Source organism: Cladophialophora bantiana (genome assembly GCF_000835475.1).
Source record: "Cladophialophora bantiana CBS 173.52 unplaced genomic scaffold supercont1.24, whole genome shotgun sequence".
NCBI lineage: Eukaryota > Fungi > Ascomycota > Eurotiomycetes > Chaetothyriales > Herpotrichiellaceae > Cladophialophora > Cladophialophora bantiana.
The window spans coordinates 191,867-215,634 of record NW_015971598.1 but is presented as its reverse complement, the minus strand read 5'-3'; the positions used below and the strand labels follow the sequence as shown (position 1 = coordinate 215,634).

The 23,768-nt window shown below is 52.5% G+C and overlaps 9 protein-coding genes across 9 annotated transcripts; 4 read left to right on the top strand and 5 right to left on the bottom strand.

Annotated features, from left to right (window-relative positions):
• Positions 1-277: 277 nt before the first annotated feature.
• On the bottom strand, positions 278-797 carry Z519_11844 (60S ribosomal protein L32; the record flags this gene model as incomplete). The annotated part of the gene is made up of 2 exons (XM_016769554.1): positions 278-508; positions 633-797. 2 exons carry the CDS (start codon positions 795-797, stop codon positions 278-280), a joined length of 396 nt encoding a protein of 131 aa, XP_016614190.1.
• Positions 798-1,121: 324 nt separating this feature from the next.
• On the bottom strand, positions 1,122-2,242 carry Z519_11843 (uncharacterized protein; the record flags this gene model as incomplete). Its single annotated transcript, XM_016769553.1, has 3 exons — positions 1,122-1,620; positions 1,674-2,136; positions 2,200-2,242. The coding sequence occupies 3 exons, from the start codon at positions 2,240-2,242 to the stop codon at positions 1,122-1,124; spliced, it is 1,005 nt and encodes a 334-aa protein (XP_016614189.1).
• Positions 2,243-2,916: 674 nt separating this feature from the next.
• On the top strand, positions 2,917-3,837 carry Z519_11842 (uncharacterized protein; the record flags this gene model as incomplete). The annotated part of the gene is made up of 1 exon (XM_016769552.1): positions 2,917-3,837. The coding sequence occupies one exon, from the start codon at positions 2,917-2,919 to the stop codon at positions 3,835-3,837; it is 921 nt and encodes a 306-aa protein (XP_016614188.1).
• Positions 3,838-8,103: 4,266 nt separating this feature from the next.
• On the top strand, positions 8,104-9,000 carry Z519_11841 (uncharacterized protein; the record flags this gene model as incomplete). The annotated part of the gene is made up of 1 exon (XM_016769551.1): positions 8,104-9,000. The coding sequence occupies one exon, from the start codon at positions 8,104-8,106 to the stop codon at positions 8,998-9,000; it is 897 nt and encodes a 298-aa protein (XP_016614187.1).
• Positions 9,001-13,764: 4,764 nt separating this feature from the next.
• Positions 13,765-16,209, bottom strand: Z519_11840 (uncharacterized protein; the record flags this gene model as incomplete). Its single annotated transcript, XM_016769550.1, has 2 exons — positions 13,765-15,960; positions 16,012-16,209. The coding sequence occupies 2 exons, from the start codon at positions 16,207-16,209 to the stop codon at positions 13,765-13,767; spliced, it is 2,394 nt and encodes a 797-aa protein (XP_016614186.1).
• Positions 16,210-16,644: 435 nt separating this feature from the next.
• Positions 16,645-17,394, top strand: Z519_11839 (uncharacterized protein; the record flags this gene model as incomplete). Its single annotated transcript, XM_016769549.1, has 1 exon — positions 16,645-17,394. One exon carries the CDS (start codon positions 16,645-16,647, stop codon positions 17,392-17,394), a length of 750 nt encoding a protein of 249 aa, XP_016614185.1.
• A 131-nt stretch (positions 17,395-17,525) lies between these two features.
• Z519_11838 (uncharacterized protein) lies at positions 17,526-19,000 on the bottom strand (the record flags this gene model as incomplete). Its single annotated transcript, XM_016769548.1, has 3 exons — positions 17,526-17,639; positions 17,692-18,867; positions 18,917-19,000. The coding sequence occupies 3 exons, from the start codon at positions 18,998-19,000 to the stop codon at positions 17,526-17,528; spliced, it is 1,374 nt and encodes a 457-aa protein (XP_016614184.1).
• Positions 19,001-19,344: 344 nt separating this feature from the next.
• Positions 19,345-20,670, top strand: Z519_11837 (uncharacterized protein; the record flags this gene model as incomplete). The annotated part of the gene is made up of 2 exons (XM_016769547.1): positions 19,345-19,501; positions 19,550-20,670. 2 exons carry the CDS (start codon positions 19,345-19,347, stop codon positions 20,668-20,670), a joined length of 1,278 nt encoding a protein of 425 aa, XP_016614183.1.
• A 1,551-nt stretch (positions 20,671-22,221) lies between these two features.
• Z519_11836 (uncharacterized protein) lies at positions 22,222-23,740 on the bottom strand (the record flags this gene model as incomplete). The annotated part of the gene is made up of 2 exons (XM_016769546.1): positions 22,222-23,344; positions 23,433-23,740. 2 exons carry the CDS (start codon positions 23,738-23,740, stop codon positions 22,222-22,224), a joined length of 1,431 nt encoding a protein of 476 aa, XP_016614182.1.
• Between the last annotated feature and the right edge of the window lie 28 nt (positions 23,741-23,768).

Below are 23,768 nucleotides of genomic sequence, written 5' to 3'. Positions count from 1 at the left end.
AATGGCAGGCATCCAGCATAGGATCTTGAGCCAAGAAACAAAAGCTCAGATGTCAGGCCGAGATTTGTTGGTGTCCTGAAATGGTATCGATTTTTGTTCGGTTCTCATACCGCCGGGTGCTCCTTGTTATGGTGCACACAGGGGCGCTCAGCCATAGCAAAGTCGCTCTCTAAACCATCTTCCGCTGCTGTAGACCTGTTTCGCATGAAAACGTCGTGGCCAACTCTGATTGATTCATGTCCACGAACGGAACTACAATACCCACTCATCCCCGCGCTCATGACTCCTTTCTAATCTTCACGTTGGGGTTGGTGACCTTGACACCCAGCGCCTTTGCCTTTGCGACGATCTCAATCCGCTTTCGTGATGAAACAGCAGACGCAATCTCGGCAGCGTATGTTCGGTTGTGCATGAGGAGGAGTTCGACGTCGCGGGCATTGTGGACGAGGAAAGCCTTGTGGCCTGAGGGCATCATGTGTCGAGTCTTCTTATTTGAGCCGAAACCGATCTGTCCGAGATTTCCTGTCAGTAGAGCGTTCGCGTGTGCCATACAACTTCGCACTCAAGGGGTGCTCTGTGCATGCGCCCGGGGACTCCCTTCCCCAGCTGCGGATTCGAAAATTTGGACGTACCGATGGCATAACCATTTGACCCTTGAACCGTCTTCGAACTCGGTTGTCGATACCCTTTGGCTTTCTCCATGCGGAAGGCACGCACTTAAAGGTATCGGATTGGTGTCGGTGCCAGGCCTTTCTGTGCTTCTTAATGATGGGAACGTGCTTCTTTGCGGAGACCATCTGCGCGAACGTTAATTGTCGGCCGTGACTTTGGAAACGGGAAAGCATCTAACCTTGTCAATTGCCTGGTCTTGACACCTGAAGCAATAACAGAGTTGTAGTGAGAAGTCGTCAACAATGGCGCCCTCACTGAAAATCGGGGTCGAATTTCGCAAATTGCCAAGAGTGACTTTCTGTGCGCGGGAAGCAATGAACTAACTAAAAATAGAATAGCTCCATTGGCCAGCCTTGGGGCCTCACTATTCCGCCTTCTACGGGGTACCTTCGACCATTTCATGCTTGTGATTCCAGTGTGAGCTGCTCTCCAACAGAATGCTAGCTCTTCTACAATTCCTGGTATTCTAATTTGAAGGGGACCCCTCCCTGCTTTCCACTTTGCAACATAGCTTCGATCAACTCAAGATCTGCCAAAGCTTCTTCAGGAGATTGTCTTTCGTTGACCTTCCCAGCTGCTAATGCCTCTCCCCACGCTCTCACTTCTCCCGGCACGCCTGTCTTCTCATCCTTGACCTCCTCAGTCTTATCATCATACGTAACCTTATTGCCGGAGAGGCTGACAGAACCTTTCTCACATCCAACAGCCCATTCACTCCCCTTGTGAGTCGTTCCAAATGAGATGGATATCGTGCCCACGGCACCTTTCTTGCTCTTTGCTGTAGCTTCAACAGTATCAACTGGTGGGAGATGTTCTTGAAGCTGTGCAGAGTGAGCCGACAGGGTTACCAACGGATTATCTTTGCCCATCATCATTCGAAGCCCGGCAGTGAAGTGCACGCCGCCGTCAAGCAAAAATCCACCCTGGTGCGTCGGACTCTTCCGCCATCTGCAGAGTAGTCAGTATCACTCGACGGTCCTGGAGCAGAAGAAATGCTTTACTCAGTCTCAAAATACTTCCCACCCTGGACAAGCGTCTGCAGTCGGCATCTGAAAGTCAGTTGCCGACCCTTTGTCTCCACCACCTCTGCAGCACGAATAAAAGAATTCGTGTATCGAATATTTTCAGCCACGGCCCAGGTCACGTTTTTCGGTTCTATCTCTGACCGATACCATTTAATCAATTCCGCAGCGTCCTTCACGTTCTCGGCCACTGGCTTCTCCGAGAGGACATGCTTGCCCGCCAACAGCGCCTTGCGAATGTAGTCCGGCTGGTTCTTGATCGGTAAGGCGATGATGACCGCCTGGATATCCGATCGGGCCAGAAGATCGTCTAAAGATTTGGCAGCGCCCGAGTCATCTGAGTAGAGATCAACCTGTGCTTCATCCACCTCAAGACTCTTTGCGGATTTTAATGAGCGAGAGTAGACGGCCTTCAGCACAAGGTCCTTGGAAGCTTCCACAGCTGGCTATTCAAGCGCGCATCCCGGTCAGTAAGAAAATCGAGGGCAATCCGTTCTGTGCGCACCTTGTGCTCCTCCCGAGCGAAGATACCTATGCTCGATCAACATTGTGTGCCGGATGCATAGACGAACCCAGTTCAGTCCCTACCTCCGCCTAAAATGGCCACTCCAATCATTCCGATATGAGTGTCTGTATTTGATGTCTCTTGGGTAATACTTCAGTGCAAAAAGTCAGATGAAAACTCGACTTTCGCGCGTCAATGAGGGCGAGAGTCATTCATATCCCAACACAAGACTCCAAAATTTCCATGGGAAGCAATTTAGGCTATCGGCCCCTCTCCCGCCCAATGCCGTCTCATTGTTGCAGTGTGCTCGATTCATATCCGTATCACGTGTTCGGGAATCTTGTATCGTCACTTCCGCGTCGTGCTTGTCGTTGTTGTCGTCATCATGCAGGAAAATCGGGTCGTTCTGGGATCCACAGGAACGCAAAGCAACTTGGATGGCCATGTTTTCCATGTCCTAGAGCGGTGGGCAGAAGAGCAGATTTTCCTGGGAAGGCCCGCGACCTCGCGAGCTACAACATCGCCCTCATCCTATGTTATCATTATTCTTTGCGTCACTATCTCCTTCGTCCATACACAGTCTGTCTTACAACTGCGCGCCTTCGAGGGCGTCCTCCTGCTCGCCGCCATCAATAACGTCAACAACCTTGCCCGTTCGTTTATGATCACTTTTTCAGGCCAGAACCACCGAAAACACTCGATGCAAAGCATCAAATAATGAGCTCGCAGTTCAATCAGGAAGGGGGCTCGCAGACTTCTTTAGCGGAAGAGTTGCGCGCCACCACGCGGCAGAGACACCACGCTTTGAACGCGCAGATCACTCCGCGCTTGCCTCTGTGTCTGCCTCCAATTGCAGACAGTCCGCTCGTTTATGTTAAAGGTATGATAGTGTTTGGCCAGATATACTTCGCCTTCGAGCAATTTTTGGAGACACAACTCGCTTGTCCTCAGTTAAACCAGCGACTGCTTCAGATCTATGAGGGTATACACTTTCCCTGGCTGCTCAGGTCCAGCCAGTTACGGCACGACATCGACGCCCTGAAGTCAGACCTCTTACGGTCTCAAATTCAAGAACTGGAAGTCTTACTCGACGAGTCCAGAGGGTTTCGTCTGCGAATTGAAAGATCATTATCAGCGAGACCACATGTCCTGCTGGCTTATACTTGGACGATGTACCTTGCTCTTTTCAACGGCGGTCGTTGGATTCGAGGGCAGCTTGTCTCCGCGGGCCCAGAGTTTTGGCGTGGAAGTACACTTCCGTTGACCTTCTGGGAATTTCGAAAGGAAGGAGAGGCCGATGTTGGCGATGAGCGACTTAAAGAAGAGTTCAAAGAGGGATTTCAGGGCGCGGCTTCCATCCTCACCGAGGAGGAAAGTCGAAATGTCGTTGAGGAGACTATGAAATTGTTCGATATGTGCTTGCAAATGGTAGAATTTCTTGACAACAAGGCCGCGACGTCCTCGTCCCAAGAGTCTTTTGCTGAATCCCCGTCGCTCGCCGTTGCTTGCCAACTCAAGGACCCAGTTGTTGCGAACTCGACGGTGGCTTCTCTTTGGCAATACCTGACCTCTGTTTGTTCCTCGATAAAGACGACGACAAGCACGGCACTGCGCGGTAAAGCCTCCTCGGCAGGCTGAGACCCGTACACTTCTCTTTATGGACACCTTCAACCAGGCTCTCACACTTTGATTACAGGTGAAGGTCCTAGCTCAGCTGACTCACAACCTACACGCAGCATGACAAAATGAGCAAAGGAATGTCGAAACATTGGAACTGTGACGGGTATCATTTGCGAAGGAATGAGTCAATGTTCAATCTGGTACGCCACAACACTAACTTGACCTGCCCGAGGGAGAAGCGATCAATCCAAGACCAATGTTGGGACCAACTGGTTCTCGTCAAAGGGGGTGGAAACCCTCGAGGAGAGCACAACCACAACAGGAGTGTGTGTCAGCTCTTTTTTGACAACTATGGCGGTTCGGATGATATCCCGACGAACTTTGTAATGAGGACTCGGCGAAAAGACCAATAAGCTTAGTCACGAAAAGTTTGTCAAGTCTGGTATTGCAATTGCGATGGGTGAGAAAATGAGGTCGGTGCGTCGTCAATGGAGTCGTAAGTGAGGTGGATGGTGACGAGTTCGATTGAGATGGCAATCTGGTGCAATCTGGTCGACGTCGGAGTGGGATTAGGCGCGTGAAACTGCGGACTCGAGAGCGACTCTCAATCCGCAGACATTGAATCCAGCTTGCTTAACAGCAAAATGATGAAGAGGAGAACTCTACACAAGAGCCGACCTTTCTTAGGTCCATTTCAACGGGTGAAGTAGGTCGGCCGGGGAAATTTCTGGGGCCGAGAGCTAGGGGGCTCGAGCCATACGAACGTGTTTCGACTATTAGACCCTAGAGAATCTTTCAAGCAAATCTACACCTGAGAACGAGGGTTGGGGCATTAGAGCACGAACATAAGGGACTCCTAACTTCGACTGTAGTCCGTTTTGCGGTTATTGGTAAGGCTGAAACAAAAAAAGACTGGAATCGTGCGTTTGAGCAGTTGTCCTTTGTGATTGTGTCGGCCAGGGGCTTAAGGACTTTGATGCAGAATCTGGCAGACCCGCAAGGGGGACAACAATTGCCTGTGTGATCCCGATGTGTCCCTGCCATTATTTCAGAGAATTTGGTCTTCAACCAGAATCTTGTAGTGCATTGTGCTTTTGCGTCCTATTCGGCCAGATAGACACAACCAGCTTCTTTGGAACCAGTGGAAAGCGGTGGTGCGTATACTGCATGTTAGAAGTCCAATATCACGCTAGATCCTTGCCCTTGCCCAGTTGACAGGTCGCCCGAATTCCTTTTAAGTTGGCCTGGTGTGTTGCCACGAGAGCCACTAGGGAGGTGATCCGGGGGAAGGCCTGTGCACGATGGACGCCCTGCCGGATCTTGGAGCAACTCTAAATTGGGAAATAATGGTAAGCTTGAAGATTTGATGCTTACGAGGTCAACAACTCATAGGTTATCATGCGCACAATTCCTTCAAAGACATTAACATGTCAGTTTTCTCTCCTATGAGGCGGTTGAACAGGATCATCACCCGCAGCTTTCGACGAGTGCCCAGGCTAGGGGCACAGTACTTGTACACGATTCAATCACTATTAAAAGTCTGGGCGCGCCGGAAGGCATGCCAGGATGCTGGACCCTCACCTTAAAGCTTCAGCTAAGCACTCAGTGGAAAGGTTGGGGCTTGGCTGCTCTCTCCGCAGTGAAGGGGCGATGCCAACAAGAGCTGTAATAGCTGCTAACGTGGCAATTCAGAGCCCGGGCACAACCAGCTGTGAGTGGACTACTTCATCATTGGAGATTGGTACTGAGTACTCCGTATGTATAGCCGCACGTCGTCCCAGCAAGAGTTGTAACCCAAGTACGAGGTACTTATTGTCAGGGCCCCGCTGTTCGTTGGCGAGCTTAAGAGAATTGCTAAGTATGCTTCAGTCTTGTCAAAGCCACACAAGGGTTCGATGAATTTTTCTGGCTCAGAGACATGCAGGAGGACTCGGTACTCCGTACCAGCTTCGAAAAGCCCAACGTGGCTTTCCTTCTTTGCTCGGTTGCTCGCCGAAAAGCAGTCGGCTAGATATCTCTGCAGGAAGAGCCCTGGTCCTTGTGAAAGCTTTAGGACAAGGTTTAGAACGAGTGAGTAGGTACTGGGTACTCCCTCAGTACTGGGTATGCGTCTCTGTTACGTATGCAAACGACGGGGGCGCCTGTCAAAATTCAGTGTTCCCCGCGCAATTTGCCTTTGTCTTGAAGATTTCAGTCGTGTTCAAGTACGTACTCGTAGAGCCGTCCTAATGTGCCCCCGTCCTGGTACCGCTGGTATGGGCCGTAACACCGATGGATTCGTCAAGCGAGGTTGCAGAACGCCAGGTGGGTTTGACAGCTGGAAAATGCACCGAATCCACCACGCCGCCAATAGTCGAGGCAAGAAATAGTTTGGAAATGTGCAGCAAAAGGTATGAGGCTAGAGTGAAGAAGGACTGGGCTGCTGCAAGTCGCCTGGGTATAGAAAATTCGACGGAGCTGGCCGCTGGCTGCTCGTCCGTTCCTCTGGGCCATCGGCGTAACTGGGACCGGCGGATGAATCGTCGCTGATTATCTAGGTGAGTAGGAGTCAGACGGTGCTTGCGGCAAGTCGTTTACATACTTACTTTTTCAGCAGGTGGGCAACGCAAGACGAGTAGGAAGTAGTCTGCTGTGCAGTTGTGGTTGCAGGAGGGATTCCATCGCAAGGGAGATCGAATGCGGCCTGTTGCATGGTTAGGTATGAGTTGGTCAACGGAGGCGAGACGGCAAAAGAGTTCTCAAGTGGCCTTCCACATTAGCGGGTGTTGCTGCTGCGCGGGACAAACATTCGTCTCAACGGGCTTCTGAAATTTATACTGTAGCAAGCCCATCTCCCGCACCGGATTCAGCAGCTTGCTGGGCGTCCTGGGTGCCTATACGAGATAGCATTTAACATGCCTGGAGCTGATAGGTGGCTCGGGGCGCTGGCGGTGCTGCCACGTACCCGAGGCCATAGCACTGGCGCTCTGAGGACGCCCAAGGACGCCTGGTGAGCCCCACCAACTGCAGCGGGACTAAACCTGCACGGACCCAAGCAGCTCCCCGGGCGTTCCCCTAACCTTAAGCAAGCTGAGTACTCGGCACTGCCCTTTGGGTCTCGGGTCGCTTCTGTGCAGCAAATGTTTCTTATGCCGGTTTCGCCGTGGCCTCTCTCCCCATAGGTGGTGTGATGAAATGGGCTCTCCTTGGTGCAATCCACTGCACCGACAGAACGGTATGGGGCACGGCCCCCTCCCCAGCACTTCCCTATCTAAGCTTAACCCTGAACGCTCTCCAGCGTCTTACTGCCTCACTCCTTGATTCCCAGCCTGCATCCCCCCTCTGAAGCCCATGACTCTTGCACCCACGCTTTGCAGTTTCCACAAGATTATTAGGCTGGAGTCTGCCACTTAGCTTGGGCTTCTGTTGGCTGGGGCACTGGATTCCGGAAGCCTAACTGAGCTAACTGCATGCCGGTTCCCAGACTCACGAGACTGCGGGTGCCAAGTGCTGCATCATCGTTGAAGGTGCAAGCTCAATGCTCGATGCTCACTCAGTCTTCAATGCTGCCTCCCCATTCCAATTCCACACACCCGCGCGTGCTTTCTCCTCTTTTTCTTCCCTTATCTCCACACTCTTCACACACCGTCCAGCTCATCGTGTCTTCTTCGACCCTTTCGCCTCTTTCGACCTCTTCGTCGCCTATTGACGTCCCTTTTCTTTCCCAGCTATTGTCACAGCATCGGCCGCCGAACACCACAACAGCTGTCGACCGCTCACGTCGACCACTGTGAGCGCTGGGCCTTATAGGAGGGAATATCGCCGGCACCGGTACCTTTAGCCGTGATCTACCATTGACGATCAGTACCGATCCTCAGTCAGACCCGCGACTCTAGCTATTTTCCGATATTCTCGCTGGTCTGCCTGAACCTTACCTCGACTCCTGACTTCCATCCATCCTACATAACATCACATTATCTTGCGGTACCTCGCCGGCCTTCTGAGGGAGCCGCAGTGCTGAAGGTTGAGCAGGCAAGTCGATGGACCACAGTATTGGGAACAGGGATCTAGCTACCCGACAAGTCACATTCCAATCCACTCCTGCGGAATCCCACCACCAATAACTGACGCCTGGCATTTCTTCATCCCCCTCGCAGTCCCAATTCCCTGGGTCAGCCGAACAACCAATAGTCGCACCATCAAGCCACCCGACCTTTCTCTTTCAGCCCGTTTGTTGCACTCTCGTTGATTGCCTTCTATCTCCTATGACACCATATCTGTCAGGCCATCCATTCCACTCTGCCAATGGATGCGGCGGAAGCACCACCGTCGAAGAAGGGAAAGACGGGATTGAAAACGGTCTGGAACAAGTTCAAGGATCTCTTTAGAGATAAACCCACCTCTGCAGAAACACCTCCAACTGTCAGCGATACGCCACCTACTCCCGCTGTTGCTGTCGGCCCGCAGAGGGAAGAAGCTGTAGATAGTCCCATACCGTCAGTGGGATCCAATTCCTCGCGGAACTCGTCACTAACTCTTCCCAGGGAACCTCTCATCAAGCACTCGCCGGGACAAGAAGTCGACGATACACCCAAAGAGCCTGAACAGCCTGACGAACCTGGCGCGGTATCGTTACTAGAGCCTGTCGAGATCAAGGACTCCCTGGCCGAGTCACAGATGCGGTTCAGCAAAGCACAAGCAATCTTCGCTAGACACAACCTAGAACTGGATGAAACAGAATGGGAGCCGAAATACAAAGTGCCCCATGAAAGGGTGTACAAAAATATACGAATGAGGGTCAGATACACCTGTCACAACTGCTCAACGACGTTCGGCCGCGATCGAGTCTGCATTGGATGTCAACACCGACGCTGTACTCGATGTTCACGGTACCCGCCAAAGAAAGACCGCACGAAACAGTCACAAGACCCCTCAGCAGCTGGCCCTCCGGCACCCGTGACTGACGCACCTCGACCAAGTCCTGAGGGTGGAATGTGTCATGAATGCCGGAGTGGTTTCGAGGTCGATGCTGAAGAGTGCCCCAACTGCCATCACAGGATTTGTGAGAGATGTCTGCACGAAGCCACCATTACTGTTGAACCTGGTCACAAAGCCACTCAGGAAGTAACCCAGGAAGCGTCTGAGGCCAAACAGCCTGAACAAAGGAAGCCCACTCGACAAGAGTCAACCGCTGTCAGCTAGCATTAGTCCCTGTTTGCTTCTATCGCCGTTATCAGGGCAACAGCGCGCCTCTCTTAACAGCCTCACACTTGACATTTTCTGAGCATTTTGATGATGCGATGACGACCTTTCTACGACTACTTGTCTTTCTCGATCTGAGCGTTCCAGTCCTAATTCTCATGGGTTGGTGTTCACGGTGTTCCATTCGCAATATTCCCCTTTTGACATTACTTTGATCCCTTTGAGCGCAAAAAGCGAAGATGTTCGTCCGGAGTTGGGAGTTGCCTTTCTTGAGTTGGTTCGATACCCTGCTAAAAGCAGAAGGGCTTGGTTTTACATTGGAAGAGAAGGAATAAGGGTATTAAGGAAAGTTGAAAATGGGAAGTCGGCAAAAGAAACGGGTGATTAGGATCTGAAGGTTCTGATGCGACCACCGTACAGCAGCAGGAGCACATTTCTAAGGGTACAAATTGAGGAAGGATAAGGAGTGGGATGGATTAGAGCAATGGCGATTGTTGCTCAGCAAATTGGACAGCGACTCTGCAGCCTCGACCTTGTCCTCTTCTCGAGGCTGGTCTCTACGATACAAATGAAGAAAATAACAGCGCCACTCCACTGCCTACACTACAGCCAGTCTTCCAGCTTCAGTCTGTTTACAAGTTTTTTTATCCTCCGCCTTTTCCTCCTATGATATCGCTCTACTGACCAACGACTTTCATTCCCAACTCTAGTGTCTGAACTTTCTACTTCAGATTCTAAGCCAGGGCGTGGATTCCCGCGCAGCACCATGGAGCCCGCACTACGATAAACGGATCCTAATGCTGTGAGAACCCAAGTTCGCGAGAGACCTATCAGAGTGGCTCATCACCTCGGGGCGTCATCAGGTTGAAACCATCCTCCTGATGTCAGCACTGTACAGAACGTGGGTTCCCCCTTTCAAAGATTGGACGCGAAATAAGCAACACGGGCACGTTTTCCGTCGAGTCCATGTCAGACAGAACAACCCGTCCGTTCAGGGCACCCAAATGGTCGGCCTCAACATACGAACCCCTCCGCACCATGACGGTGCCTGGCGTCGGCGGACGAGATTACAGGGAAGACACCACCACGTTGCGCAATCATATAGTAGGGACAGGCACCGAGACAGGGCCATACATTGGAGTGGATCTCTCGGTTCTTCAAGACGGGCAAGACCGGTAGTCAACCTTGTCTACCATTCTACCATGGGTCGACCACTGCCCATCTGTACACAATGGACATGGGGATAGATACATGCTCAGGCGCGGGCGCTTACTCAATGATCAAGATATGCCGTGCTCACTCGCTTCCCCCTTCTATTACATATCCAAAATGATCGCTCTTCTCCTAGTGAGTGGAAAGGATTGCCCTTGAAAAACAGGACGCAGGCAGTCAGGCCATTAGCAGCAAACACTTTTGCGGTTCAATTTACGGCCGACGACATTGTCCATGTCTGGAAACTGCGCGGCATTCGGCCAGAGGGAACATTGTGGACGCCCTTCCATCACCTGATATGTCACCTTATGGACAGAGAAGGGCTACGATGAGGCGCATGCGCCGGAAGGAAAAGTCCCTACTCAGTCTGCTGGGGGTTTGTTGCGAATATTAATGGAGATGTCGAAAGTTCGAGACGGCGGCCTACTAAAAAGGCCCACGTAACTAGGACCGGACAATGCGAAGTGCTTGACACCACGCGCCAACCGCAATCTTTCTAAGGCCGCCCTGAGCGTCGTGGAAGATTACTACCAAGAAGGGGGCACAAAGCACAAAGGAAACAAACAGACGAAGTCTCTGGGGGCCGCCATCCCGCGTTATGCATGACGAAACTCAAAAGGGCCCAAAGAACGAAGGCCTTGACCTTCGAAAAGACAAGCTGGCTGGCGGCGACTGGCCTGTCAGCGACAAAAGATACACCCCCAGGCAAAAGTTCTCTGATATTCGTCACTTCGGTTCCTCGAGGCGAGAGCATTGGCACCCAACTGGCATCGCTAGGCTTGCACTAAGCGAGACGTTAGCGCTGGCCCTCGAGGGTTGTTCGGCACGAAGCCCATTCTTTTCGATTGGACGGGTCGCGTGGCGATCGCTGATGGGCGACTTTTGTGATGCTTTGGCGATGGGGTCAACTTATGCACGAGTACCGAAACCTGATCCCATAGATGGATCTTGTGGGCGCCGGCCAGGCCATTCCGCATCCTTGTACCGACGAGTTATTTCTCAGGGTGAGCCTGTATCGGTGACCCTATCGAATGGCACCAATGCGTTGGGAACAGGGTACTTGCACTCGGTATGTACTTTTGTGATAGCGCCTGTTAGGGGGCGGGAGTTCCTTGTCTGTGGTAGGTGTCTTTCCTCTCCAGTCCATTTCCGTCAATCTCATATTACCACGATGTCCGGATGATCTACCTACAATTAGATAACTTCATAACTTCCCATCGACACTGATTGAGCTCGCTCAGAGCCGAAATTTCAGATCGCGCGAGCGGGTATAAATGGCTCCGCTGCTGCTGATGCTCCTTCTCCCCCTGCTTGAAACGAGGCTGATCATCCGGAGGATCTTCGAAAAAGAAAGAATACCTAAATAGGTATATCCGTCTCCGAGTCTCCATGGAGGTGAATGGATACCCTGAACATCGCGAGCACTCGATACGTACTTCGACACAGGCTCAGGACACCTTCCGGCGTTCAACAAGCAAGGAAGATCGCTGCACGAATACAGGGGCATTTGATGGATTGAAAGCAAAAGCTGCCCACCACCAGAATCCACTTGGGAGGAGATCAAGGCTTATCCCGATTCCTTTTGTTCCTAAAGGGAGTATTTATGGCTCTCTCGCCTGTAAAGACTCGCGCTGATGAGATGGAGACGAGATAACAAGGCAGCGCGTGAGGCCCCTCCCCCCGAAGCGGTTCAACGTGTTTCAGAACGGCTCCCACAAACAAAAGACGTACTTCGTATTACTGCTATTCCACCACATACTCGGCATCGGGAGCATTTTCGTTCCCGTTTCAACGTGAAGGAGATCCGATCCACCAGCTTACTGGCCACTACTTGGTAGAGTACTGCTGCGAGTGCTACCACTAATACAGTACTACCGCTGGGGGCCCCTCTTTCTTGAAACTTCTTCCAAGCGAGATGACCCGTGATTTTTTCGGCCGAAGAACCCAGAGAACAGAAAAAGTGCGTGTGTTTGTGTGTGCTTTGTGTCAGCACAGACCTTCGCAGCCCAAGCAGTGAGTAAACGGCTGCGGAACAGATATTGCTTGCGGCCATATTTAGTAGTACGCCTTTGTGCGCCTTTCGTCGTTACAAGTACTCTGTACTCGGTGCACACATGCTGGAACTCCAGTAGCAGAGTGGAGCTTCGGAGAGCCCGTTGGGGGTTCTCCGGACGTTTTGCTCTCTTTAGTCGTAATCAAGCTCCCTTGTTGGCTGGGCTGGTTGACTGGTCCTTGATAAGACCTCTGTGAACATGTAACAAGACTAAGCAGGACGCTTGTTTACCCCTCGCGCTCATAGGTATGTGGTCGGCCTGCCCAACAGGACAAGTCTCCCCAGTGACCTTGGACCAAGAAAAAACGGCTCAGAAGCGATGACGGATGGGACCCCTCTCTTGACCTCTCCTAACTACAAACACACCAAGGGGGTATGCAAGCGTGGGGGGAGAAGAACAACAGCACCGACAACAGGGACGATAATAGCGCCAGACGGCTTTCGTTCGATGTCGGGAAGTGATCAACGTCCTTTTTCTCGACGCTACACCCGGAAAAATGAAAAACCAAAAACGAAAAGAAGCCCGCCCCAAGGACCATACTACATGTACCTACTACTCCGTACACTCCCCTCTACCTAGGTACTGGTCACTGGCCCTGTGCACAGATTGGGATGGTGCATGGGGAAAGAAGCCCACATATTCTTCTCCGACTTTCTTCGTCTTCGCCCTTCCTGGTCCGTGCGTCAGCAACGGCAGTTGGAAGTTCCCAGCGCCATGGAACCCGATGGACGGACCGATCCTCCCGCTAGCAATACTAAGGGAACTACCTCCTTGGTATGTACTGGTAGTACGGAGTACCTAGGTATGTACATCACAACCCCCAACCCAGCGATGAACCACTTTTGATACGAGTACCTACGCAGTCCGTGGCATCGGTGGAAACTTGAACGGTCTCAGCCGCACAGGCAACGTGTCTACCTAAGGACAAGTTCTCGTAGGTGCCATCCCTGTGGTCGAAGAGTCCCTCCCACCATACTTTGCATGTCTTCTCGTACCTTCTATCAGCTCGACCGCGCAGCCAGGGTGGTTCCCGGGGCCAGCCCTCCTATTACATTACACTGCACTACAGTAGAATTTCGGGTTACCGCCTATGGAGATAGGGAGGGAGGGAGGGAGGACGGAGCCGAGGATACCAAGGGAGTAAGTAAGTACTTGGACGAGGACCTAGTACCCCAGCAGGTATGTTCACAGATGGGTAGGTAGGTAGGTAGGTGGCCGAGAGAATGGACGGGGACAACAACAAGAAAGGGAGCGACGGTGATGGGAGTGAAGAGCAAAAACGGGTTTCAGATCGTCTTCGAGGACGCTTCTTTTGTATGTATATCCCTGTGTATGTGGCACCACGCGGAAATTCCTACTCTGCTCTGTCAGCTCTGTTTCGGTGTCAAGCTTCAAGGGCCGAGTTAGTTTGCGCAGAAAATAGAAAGAGATCATCAACGATCCACGAGCAGGAATCTGGCACTGCTACTACGAGGATTGGTCTTATATCATTCGTCTGTCAGGAGGGATGCGAGGCGATCAATCCCCTCGTCATTCCTCCCTCGTCTTCCTCGTCCTCGCTCCCGCCTTCGGTCCCTCCTTCCTCCGACTCCTCTTCGTCCGTCTCTTCGCTCTCGGTCTCCTCCTCCGTCTCCTCTTCGTCCTCTTCCTCTTCACTCTCGGCCAGCCAATCGTCCAGAGTTCTGGGCTTCGCGTTGGCCTTAGCCGTCCCCGCCGCAACGACCTTTTCCAACCCGCGCTCCTTGACAGCCTCGTCCAATCTCCGACTTGCGGCGACAGAGCTCGCTGTCCTCCCGCTCATGGGCACATATTCTTCCTTCTCGCCGCCATCAGCTGCGTCGCGGTGTTTCGGATCCGGCTCGAGGCCCTCGGTTACCCAGTCGGGTAATTGCTCGTAGCCCGGAAGTCCCAGAATGCCCGCCGTGTCCGTGCCCAAGACGAGTGTGGTACTGCCTAGCATCAGGCCCCTTCGACTTTCCGAGGGTGAAGGGGAGCGCGGAACGGGTTTGGGAGCAAGGAGCAGGAGAGCTGCTAGTTGGGTCGATGAAGGATTAGCGAGCAAAGCCTTGAAAAGCCGTGCTCGATCGCGCAGGTCGTACGACGTGTCATAGCGAGCGAGGAGCTGGATGTAATTCCATAGTTTTGAAACTGGGTGGTCCAAGTCGGCTGGGGCGTGCGATTCTTCTGCAAGGTTGCCTTGTGATCCTGCAGAATCATTCTTTTCGCCACCGGAAGCAGCAGTCTCCCTCTGCAAGAACAGCAGGTAGACTTTTGCGGCCAGAAGCACAATCTGTTGTTTGGCAGATTCACTCTCATCCGCAAACCCTCTGGCCAATATCCGAAGAACGTCAGGCGCTATGTTGTTCTCGGGGTCGAGGCTCGCGAATTCCCCTACAAGCCATATGATTGTAGCTCGAGCCTCAGGACTCGTGGTCTTGTCCAAGTTCCTTGCTAAGCGCACCACGGTCTTTCGATGAGAGGAAGGGTCCTGTTGGATCAAATGACGCATGACTGTAAGGACTTCAGATACCAAAATATTGTCGAAGCTGGATATTTGGTTCAGAAGGACTTGGAAGCATCGGTGAGCGTCCTTCGGGTCAGATTGTGCGCATCGCCCGATTGCACGGACCGATTCGCGAGTGAGCTCAACGTCCGACGAATGAGAGAAGTGCTCCAGCTCGCTTAGAATGATGGACTTGAGATGTAATGCCGCGTGAGCAAAGATGAGAGTCTGCAGTTCGATCTTTAGTCTCCATATCTGCGGAGAGTCCTGTGTCCGGATCAGAAAGTGGGACGCGTAAGGGACGAACAGATCTGGCGCAGACAAGGCAACCAAGACAATGTTGCATAGTGCCACTTCCTCTACTTCGGGAGGTCCACGCATCAGTCCTATCAATGGCCCAACAGCTTCTCGAAGATAATCTGGAGTGCCCAGGTACAGAAAGCAACTGGTGACCGAGATGATAACAGCCGAGCTTCGACTTTGTAGCAGCGGCTTGCAAGCGTTGAGGAACAGTTCTAGGTCTGTATCCAGTACCTCTATCACCTCACCTGTTTCGACTGTCTCGTCGGGCTCATCCTCATAGAACCCTGTTTTGTTGATTTTGGTGACTTTTTGGGTCTTACGAGGGAAGCAACGTCGACTGTAAAACAGGAGTAGCTTCAAGGTTGCTAACTGACTCCATTCATCCATGTCAACCAGTTTCCTGACAAGACTCCTGTAATGCATGTGGACAAGGTCAATGCGGTCGGGACACACTTGGAGATATGCCTGGACTGCGGGACCAACAACGAAGTACTGCTTATCGCCTAACAGCGCAGAAATATAGTCGAGCAGTTGCGGGAGCGTGTTAGGGTCGAGATTGTAGCACTTCGGGATGGCGAGAGCAGCAGCCTTTCGCACATGAGGGCTCATGTCACCTACGCCGCGTTTGATGGCCAGAGAAACGATCTGACTGATTACTGGCACTCGCATCCCAGACATGGTGCGCAGAGCGAGGGCTCGGACCTGAGGATTCTGGTCTGTGAGAGACTTTTGGATGGCGTTGACAGAAAGCAAAGCCAGATCTGGATCGGACTCGGCGTAATGCAGTAAATACATGTAGACGAGCTTCTTGACTTCAAGGTTAGGGTTCGCAACATTCTTAACGACCGACGAGAAGTATGGCAAACATGGCTTGTTTTGATAGATCATCTGGACAATGTAAGCGAGGGCACCGTTCGAGCCTCAGCAAGGAAACCGTACAGAGACTACTCTTTTCAGACCATCAAGGATATCGCGATCACTTCTGCTGTCAAGAAGAGCCTTGAGTTTCGCAAACGGGATGTTATTCCGAGCAGATGAACTTCCTCCTTTGATGGCCTTGGATATGCTTTGGGCAGCCTCGACCGTCAGGTCTCGTGCTTTGGTTGAGTCAGTGTACTGCAACCAGGAAGGGTCCATCTAGACTGACCTGGGTCCATCAAGGACGAAATGCGAGAAATAGATTCCATCTTCGCAAGCCCCAGGGTGTTGGTTCTGTGTCACCAGAACATGTTTGTACAACCCGAAGGCCTAGCGGTTTGATGAGGATGATGTGATTTCTGGCCGATGTCTAGGACCTTCCCGCCGGCCAAACTCATGCCGAGCTTCCGCTCATGTTGCCAAGCCATGCCAAGCCCCAACTTCAGCCTAAATCCAAACTCCAGGGCGGCATGATATTGTTCCTCACGCGGGGCTTTGAAGCCGCAGCTTATTTCGGACTCATCTATATGCCCATCACAGAAGTAATGTTATAATCGCCAAAAGCCGTGAAACCCCCAAGTGGGAGCGCTCCTCGTACTTGCGAGAGACGATGGCCCAGAGGACGAAGCGCGGCCATCATTCCATCACTCCTTCATGAACTCCATAATCCTCAAGTATGACTACGAACTCGAGCTGCTCGAAGATATCCTCAATCAGACATGCCACATACCGACAGACTTGTTAGTATGCTCGTCAAAGGCCGATTTGCTCGAACAACTGATTGTCCAACTTGGTCGAATAAGCATTGAATCGGAAACCCAGACACCACTGCCTCAGGAAGAGGCTGATGCGCAGTTCGCGGAGCACTCGTGCAAACCCCGACACATCCTCCTGTCGAAAACTCTCCATGCCTTGAGCGCAAGTCAACTCATCAGCTTGGTCTTCTGTCCCACGATACCTCTTCTCCGAGGCTATCTCTCGGGCTATGTCTCAAGATCGACATCTCCCTCAACCCATTCTCCTGGTCGGATAATAATCCTGAACCTGCTGGCGATGCACCATGGGACTTCCGAATTCACCCTGCAAGGTCTCTCCCAGACGCTGGCTGCCGCGGTCTCCGCCGGTCACCGGACAAACCGCGTGCTAAAGCTAGTAGAATGCAAGGACGTCAACGACCCTTCAAACCCTAACCGCGGTCCGAGTCTTTGGCAGACCGAAGTCCAACTTCTCAGTGCGGCGATCAAGCTCGGAGAGACAGGTCGAAGCTGGGGTCGTCGCACCATATCGGTCATGAGGATTGCATCAAGGTGGTTTACGGTGGAGCAACAGAACAAACGGCACCGAGAAGAGCATAACCCAGTCATTCTTGCCAGGAATAGCCCTGAAGAAGAAATCCTTGTTTGAAGAACAAAACGGAACATTGCTTGCCTATCTGCGGCGTACAATCCAAGCAGACAGCGGCCAGCCAACAACATCGGGTATCTTCGGTCAGCAGCGCCATATCCTTCATAAACGTCGTGACAAACTGCAGCAAGTCATATGCTTTGCTCCATTTCCGTAATGTACAACTTGATGTGAGACTCGAGTTTCAGATACTCCTCGTGCGCTGAATGTACCTCCTGTTCGATGTTATCCTTGAGATCGGCCATCTGAATAATCGTTAGCAAGGGTATCCGTTATAATTTTGGCAGCAAGACTCACCTTCTTCTCAGTCTGCTCAATCCTAACTTTCTTCCTCTCCATCTCTCGCCCCTTTTCGGCTCTCTCATCTCGGAGCTGCTTTTGAATCTCCCTCAGGTCGTCCATTTTGGCCTTGTTGGCTTCATCTCGATCCTTGTGCTTCCGACGCAGCTCCTCTATGCGTTCTTCCCACTTTTTCAGCTGCCGCTGGAGCAGCTTCTCATTCTGTTCCACCTCACGCACATTATTTCCGCGCTCTGCGAGAGCGTCGCGGTTCTTTGCCGCTCGTGCATCTTCTTCCTCCTCCTTCTGCAGCTCCACCGCAATCTCCTCCAGAACTTTGACACATGCCTGCACGTCATTTTGAACGACAGTAAAACTGTCACCTGAAGTCTGAAGGGCACGACATCTCCGCTCGAGCGCATCAATCTGGGCCTTTTCGCGCACAAGGTTGTCCGACAACTCTGTCAGGGAGCTTTGCAAAGCAGCCGGGCTTTGCAACACGTACGGTCTTAGCTTCTCGCTCTCTTGTCGCGCTCGCACGAGTCTTTCGGTCTTCTCCTCTAGCATTGCCTGCGAACGTGATTTCTCGGCTTTGGCGCGTTCTAACTGCTCGGCCACTCTTTCCTGCCCTTTTCGGAGTTCCAACAGCCGTGCTTTCAATTCGTCATTTCGTCGCATCTTCTCCTTCACTGCCACTTCCATTGCCTTTCTATTGCGTCTCATCTCTTCCAATCTCTGCTCCATGTCCTGATTCTCCGCATACAATGTCTCGATCCTAGCCTTTGTGGTTTCTGCTTTGTTGAAGTTCTCATCTATGACGCTGGTGTGAGTCTCTCGGAAGCGGATGAAATTGATGGCGTAGGAGAGGATCTTGACAAGGCGGTCATGGGTCGGGCGAACGAGGTCGTTAAATGAGAAATCATGGATTCCGCACTGTTCAAGCATAGTTCGCAGTTGTACGAAGAAGCCCATCAGGAGCCTCGTCTCCACCGGAACCAGTTCAGGAAATTCTGAACAAACATCTTCGGCTGCAGCGCGCAGGGCGGGATCAAGGCTGTCTCTGGTGGCATTCATAACGAGCTCGCCGAGGTGCTCAAAGACCATTTGGATGACTTGCGGATTGGGTCTCAGGATGTCGGAAGGTTGGAAGGGGATACCCATTTCGCTGATACATGATGCGATCTCTTTCTCAGACTGTAGACACTGTCAGCACATTCTTTGCGAGAGGTCGCAGACAACGAACCAGTCGCATAAAATCGGCGGGATCTTCTTCCTTCTTCTTGACTCGCTGCTGTTGTTGGAGCGAAGTGCGATATTGTGAGTTCATTTCGATGCTGAGAAGTGTATATCTATGGCCTCGAGTTGTAAGAAACGAAAAGATACATAACAAAAGGACGATCAATCGAAAAGGTAGACAACGTTGTGTTTGCTTTGTTGACGTCTCCGAAACAGGAACAGGCGCGGGGGTTGTCTCCCCACGCCAAGACACCCACCGAGGCGAGGAGGCTTCGACAGAGCCTTGCTGTTTTCAACTGTCAAGGAAGCAGAGAAGCTAAAATACATGAATCGGTCTCCCAACACCGCGTCCAGTCAACACTTGAAGGTATTGTGCATCAGGCCGATGATATAAGAATCAGCTCTATATCCTGTCAACAAAGACAGTGTTTCGCCATGGCTACTGGTAAGGACATCTACCATTTTCGACTTTTTCCTTGCTATGACTCAAAGGCTCTATATTCCCCTTCACACTGGTTTTGGCGCGAAAAAGGAGTATGGAAGCGACTTGGAATCTCCGAGGATGACAATCCAATACGCCGCTCTATACTAGGTACGCTGCGCTCGATTTTTCTGAATCGCTAACCTTTCGCCTTCTCAGCACCGCTATCAACACCGCCGACGACACCCAAACCCTTAACGGCTGATGCGTCGCCGTCAACGACATTCGACATCGTCGCCTCCTACAACTCGCTGATCGAAAGCGACCCAAATATTACACCTCCAATCGCAGCCATTGAGTCGCTAATCAATCTCCTTGCGACGTCACCCTTGACGACCATCTCCGAAACCCTCGCCCTGTTATCCAGCCACTCCCGGAAACTGCTCGAGTCGCAGCGCAACCCTATACCACTCTCTGCTGGAACGGAGTTGTTTCAACGGTACTTGATCAGCTCGTTCCAGCAACGCCCGTCATCTCTTGCGACCTCCGACTTCTCCGCGTTACGCCATCACATTATAGCCCAGTCGTCTCTGTTCGTGAAACGTGCCAATGAAGCACGCCTCAAGATCGCCCATCATGCCTTGCCGTTCATCATAGAGGACTCGACGATCATCACTTACGGATACAGCCGGGTGGTCCATGCTGTGCTCACTGCAGCGGCAGAATCAAAGCGCTACTTCAACGTCATTTATGTCCTTCCCTCGACGGGCGTCTCGTCACCGCTCTCTAATGCCATGACCTCCCTCCACAACCTCTCCATCCCCACCACCACAATCCCGTTACACGCACTAACATATGCCCTGGCATCCCTTCCTCCCACTCCATCCTCGCCACCACAGTTTCTCATTGGTGCCACCGCGGTCCTAGAGAACGGCTCCATCGTCACAGAACTTGGCACGCACCAAATCGGACTCATTGCCAAGGCCTGCTCCATTCCCTTGCACGTGTGCGTGGAGTCGTACAAGTTCGTGGGTAACTTCCCGCTGGGGTTTGGGCCTAGTGATCTTCGAAGGATGGGGGTTGAACAGGATGTGTTGTGCTTTTCCACCACCAGCGGGATCGCCGCTCCTAGTTCGGACGGCGGTGGCCAGAAAAGGGTAGGAGAGTCCCCCAGCTCTGGAGCTGCAGGGTCAAACAAGGGGAAGCGGGCGGTGGCAAAAGATCCGAACGATCGAATGGTCGAAATCACGCCGCCGGAGCTGATCTCGGCGCTCATCACGGAAAACGGCATCATGACCCCGAACGCCGTCAGTGAGGAGTTGATCAAACTGTGGTTCTAGTCTGATCTTGATTCCGAGTTTGCTCTTGCTCCGCGATCCGCGATTGTCTCCCCGCCTGATCAGAATGATGCAAATGCGGGGAAGAAACAGAGATGTGATGGTGGAAAGGAAACTGATGAGCGTGTGGCTGTGCAAAGGAAACACGCTGTCACACGCTTAACCATTCCTCTCAACAGAGGGGAGACATATTCAGCTTACATGCTGATTCAAACCAAGCTCAGCTTAGCCCTTTTCGCGTTCTCCCGGGACCAGAACGGCCTTGGAGACCCGGGGGGGGGGGGGGGTGATCAGCTTAAAATGGTACGTCTATCAGACGAATCTGTCAAGGTGAAGTAACGGCTAAAGAAAAGGAAGCTCGAACGACTAAAGAAAGGGGAGCGCGAATGGCTGAAGGAAAGAAAATTCGAACAACTGAAGGAAAGGCAAACCCAGACAGGAAGCGCCCAGGGGAAAGGTATCATTGATTTGCGGACATCCATCCCTCTAAGAACCGTTATACTTAGCGGGTAAGGGGTGTGCCTACCTTGGAGTGATGAACATCAAGCCCAGTCTGCTCTGGTCAGATCAGGCCTGGCCGCACCAGCACCACGGCGCCAGATGTGATTGGCCTGAAACTAGGACCCCCAGCCAGACAAGGCCAATGCCGACCCCAGCCGAACTATTCAAAACCACGTTGAATACGAATCGAACCGGAATGAAGCGCAGAAAGCAAAACAAACGATAATGAGAGGAAAGAATACAAGTACGGCGTATGTACGATGGCAGAATCGGCCATTGCTCAGCGTTCGCCCGCACGCAGATCCTTGGATTTGGACTTTAATCGTGGTCGAGGACGTGGGACGAGGACGAAGGAAAGAACAGGTGCAGTGTGGCATGGCATGTTGAGTGACGGTGCCCACTGACTATATAGAGACTACATAGAGTGTCAATCAAAAGGGCAGTAGAACTTCGCCGAAGGTCGAATACAGCCAGCAAGCTACCAAGCAAGCAAGTTTATCACAGACTGGACAGCGACGAGCAAAGTGTCGTTCTACCCTACACCTCATTGCACGGAATGCTTCCAAGTCCGAGGCCCTCGCGGCAAGGGGAGGAGAAGAAGGGGGTAGACAAGTGCAGCGGTCTGATATAGTTTGGGCGGGCGGGGACGTGCGACTGTCTGAAAGTAATGACGGGCAAAGGTGCAGTGTGGCAGAAACATGTTAATTCTCACGTATCCCGCCTTGTGGCCCAGCAATAGCGTATTCGCCTTCTGTCCCAGGCTGAAAGGACTTCGACAACCAAAATCACCCAGGCCTTCGTGACGGGAATATCCACATAGAAGCCTAGATCGCCAGAGGGGACGATAGCTGGATATGTCGCCTTATCTGGTTTGATCCCTGTCTGTGCACACACCTTCCGCAAATGATTGACGTTTCCTCCAGCGCCATGCTGTGCAATATGTACTCGTTAAACCATTGAGAATCGTGACACTCCCCACCAATGTCCCCTGTGGATGTTTATCAACAAGAAACCCGCGGCCGCGTCGACATGCAGCCCCATGATTCACAGACGTCAAGTAAGATCATCGATCTCCCGTTCTTTTGCACGTAGCGCTGCCCTCATAACTTCCGCCTCACGCATAAGCTGGGCTCTTCTTTCTGCTCTCCAAGCTACTCGATCTCGCTCAGTCGCACCTTTTCTATGATCTTCAGGTTGCTGCGTTGCTGTAGCGTCCTCTTCCTGCCGACGACGACCAGCCTCCACTAGTGCGGGGTCAAGTTGCATACCTCCAGCTGCTGCCGCTGCCCGTTGAAGCTGAATGGCATAGTCTTCATTCGTGTCATGGGCGGTGCGCTGGGCCTCATTTACAGCTGTTTGCGGCACGTAACCGGTATAATCCACCGTCGGAGGCGGTCGTCTCCTCTTTGGTGCAGGTGAAACGTCTGTAGACATTTGCTCTCTGGCTTCTGCTGGTGGGGTGGATTCTGGCGACGTCGATTGTTGCTGTTGAGAAGTAATGGGGATCGGTCTGAGGACATCCGGCTGTGCTGGTACAACCCTCTTCCGCCTCTTGATTGTTGACTTCTTCATCTCCACCGGCCGATGCGACCCATGTAATTTGTGGTACAAGCCGCATGCATTACATATGGGATGGCCTTGTTCATCTCGCCGCCATAGAGGAGTCACTGTTGTTCCGCAATTCTTGCACGCAACGACCAAGGCTACAGTTCCGGGAGATGCCCGTGGCTGTGGCGCAGGATTTGATGCACTTGGACTGGTTCCCGGGCGAACCTCACTCTTCGCGTCGTTTCCGTCATCGAGTAGTAAGTTGGCTAGAGAGGACGTGTTGGCGGTTCTTGCGACTCTGTTGTTGTACGCAGGGCATCCTCCACAGCCTTCAGCCCCGCCAGCCCCATTGCATTCTCCCCTACCTGGACATGTACCAGTGGTGTGCTCCGGAACTCGGTACGGGATGCTCGAGGGCTGACTTTGCGCTGATGCCGATGTTGTTGACGCGGCCGGGGATGTCGTGGTTCTCTGGCGTGGGCTGTCGGCGGCGGCGCCGGACTTTGGATGCTTGCTTTTTGTAGGCCTGGGGGCGTTGCGCGACTTGAGGTAAAGTCCACAAGCATTACAGATGGTATGCCCTGTGGGAGACCGTCGCCATAACGGCGTCTTAGTCGTCCCGCAATTGCTGCAGGTCGTATCAGCAACAAGACCCGCCTAAAGCGAAGAAAGCAGGTCGAGATGAGCAGGCCAAAGTGCTCGCGGAGATGACATACCTGCAGACCTGGCCCTGTGCCGACGCATCCTCTCTCTGTTCAGGATGTTCAGCTGAGGACGATGGTGGTGGTTCACAGGGTTCTGGTCTGGAATCGGCTTGACCCACGGGAGGGTTGTCGGAGGCGACATCACTCGCACGATTTTCATGGGTCATATGAGAACTGTGGCGTTCTCCAAGAGCCGAAGACACAAGTTGATGAGCCGCATCAAGGTCTTCAGCAGAGGGTTGACGCATCATACTCTGTCGCTCAGAACCAAATGGGGTGCGACGGCGCAAGGGATCCATAGCACCTCGTACGGCCAACATGCCGGTCGAACCTTTGGCGTCTTGTTAG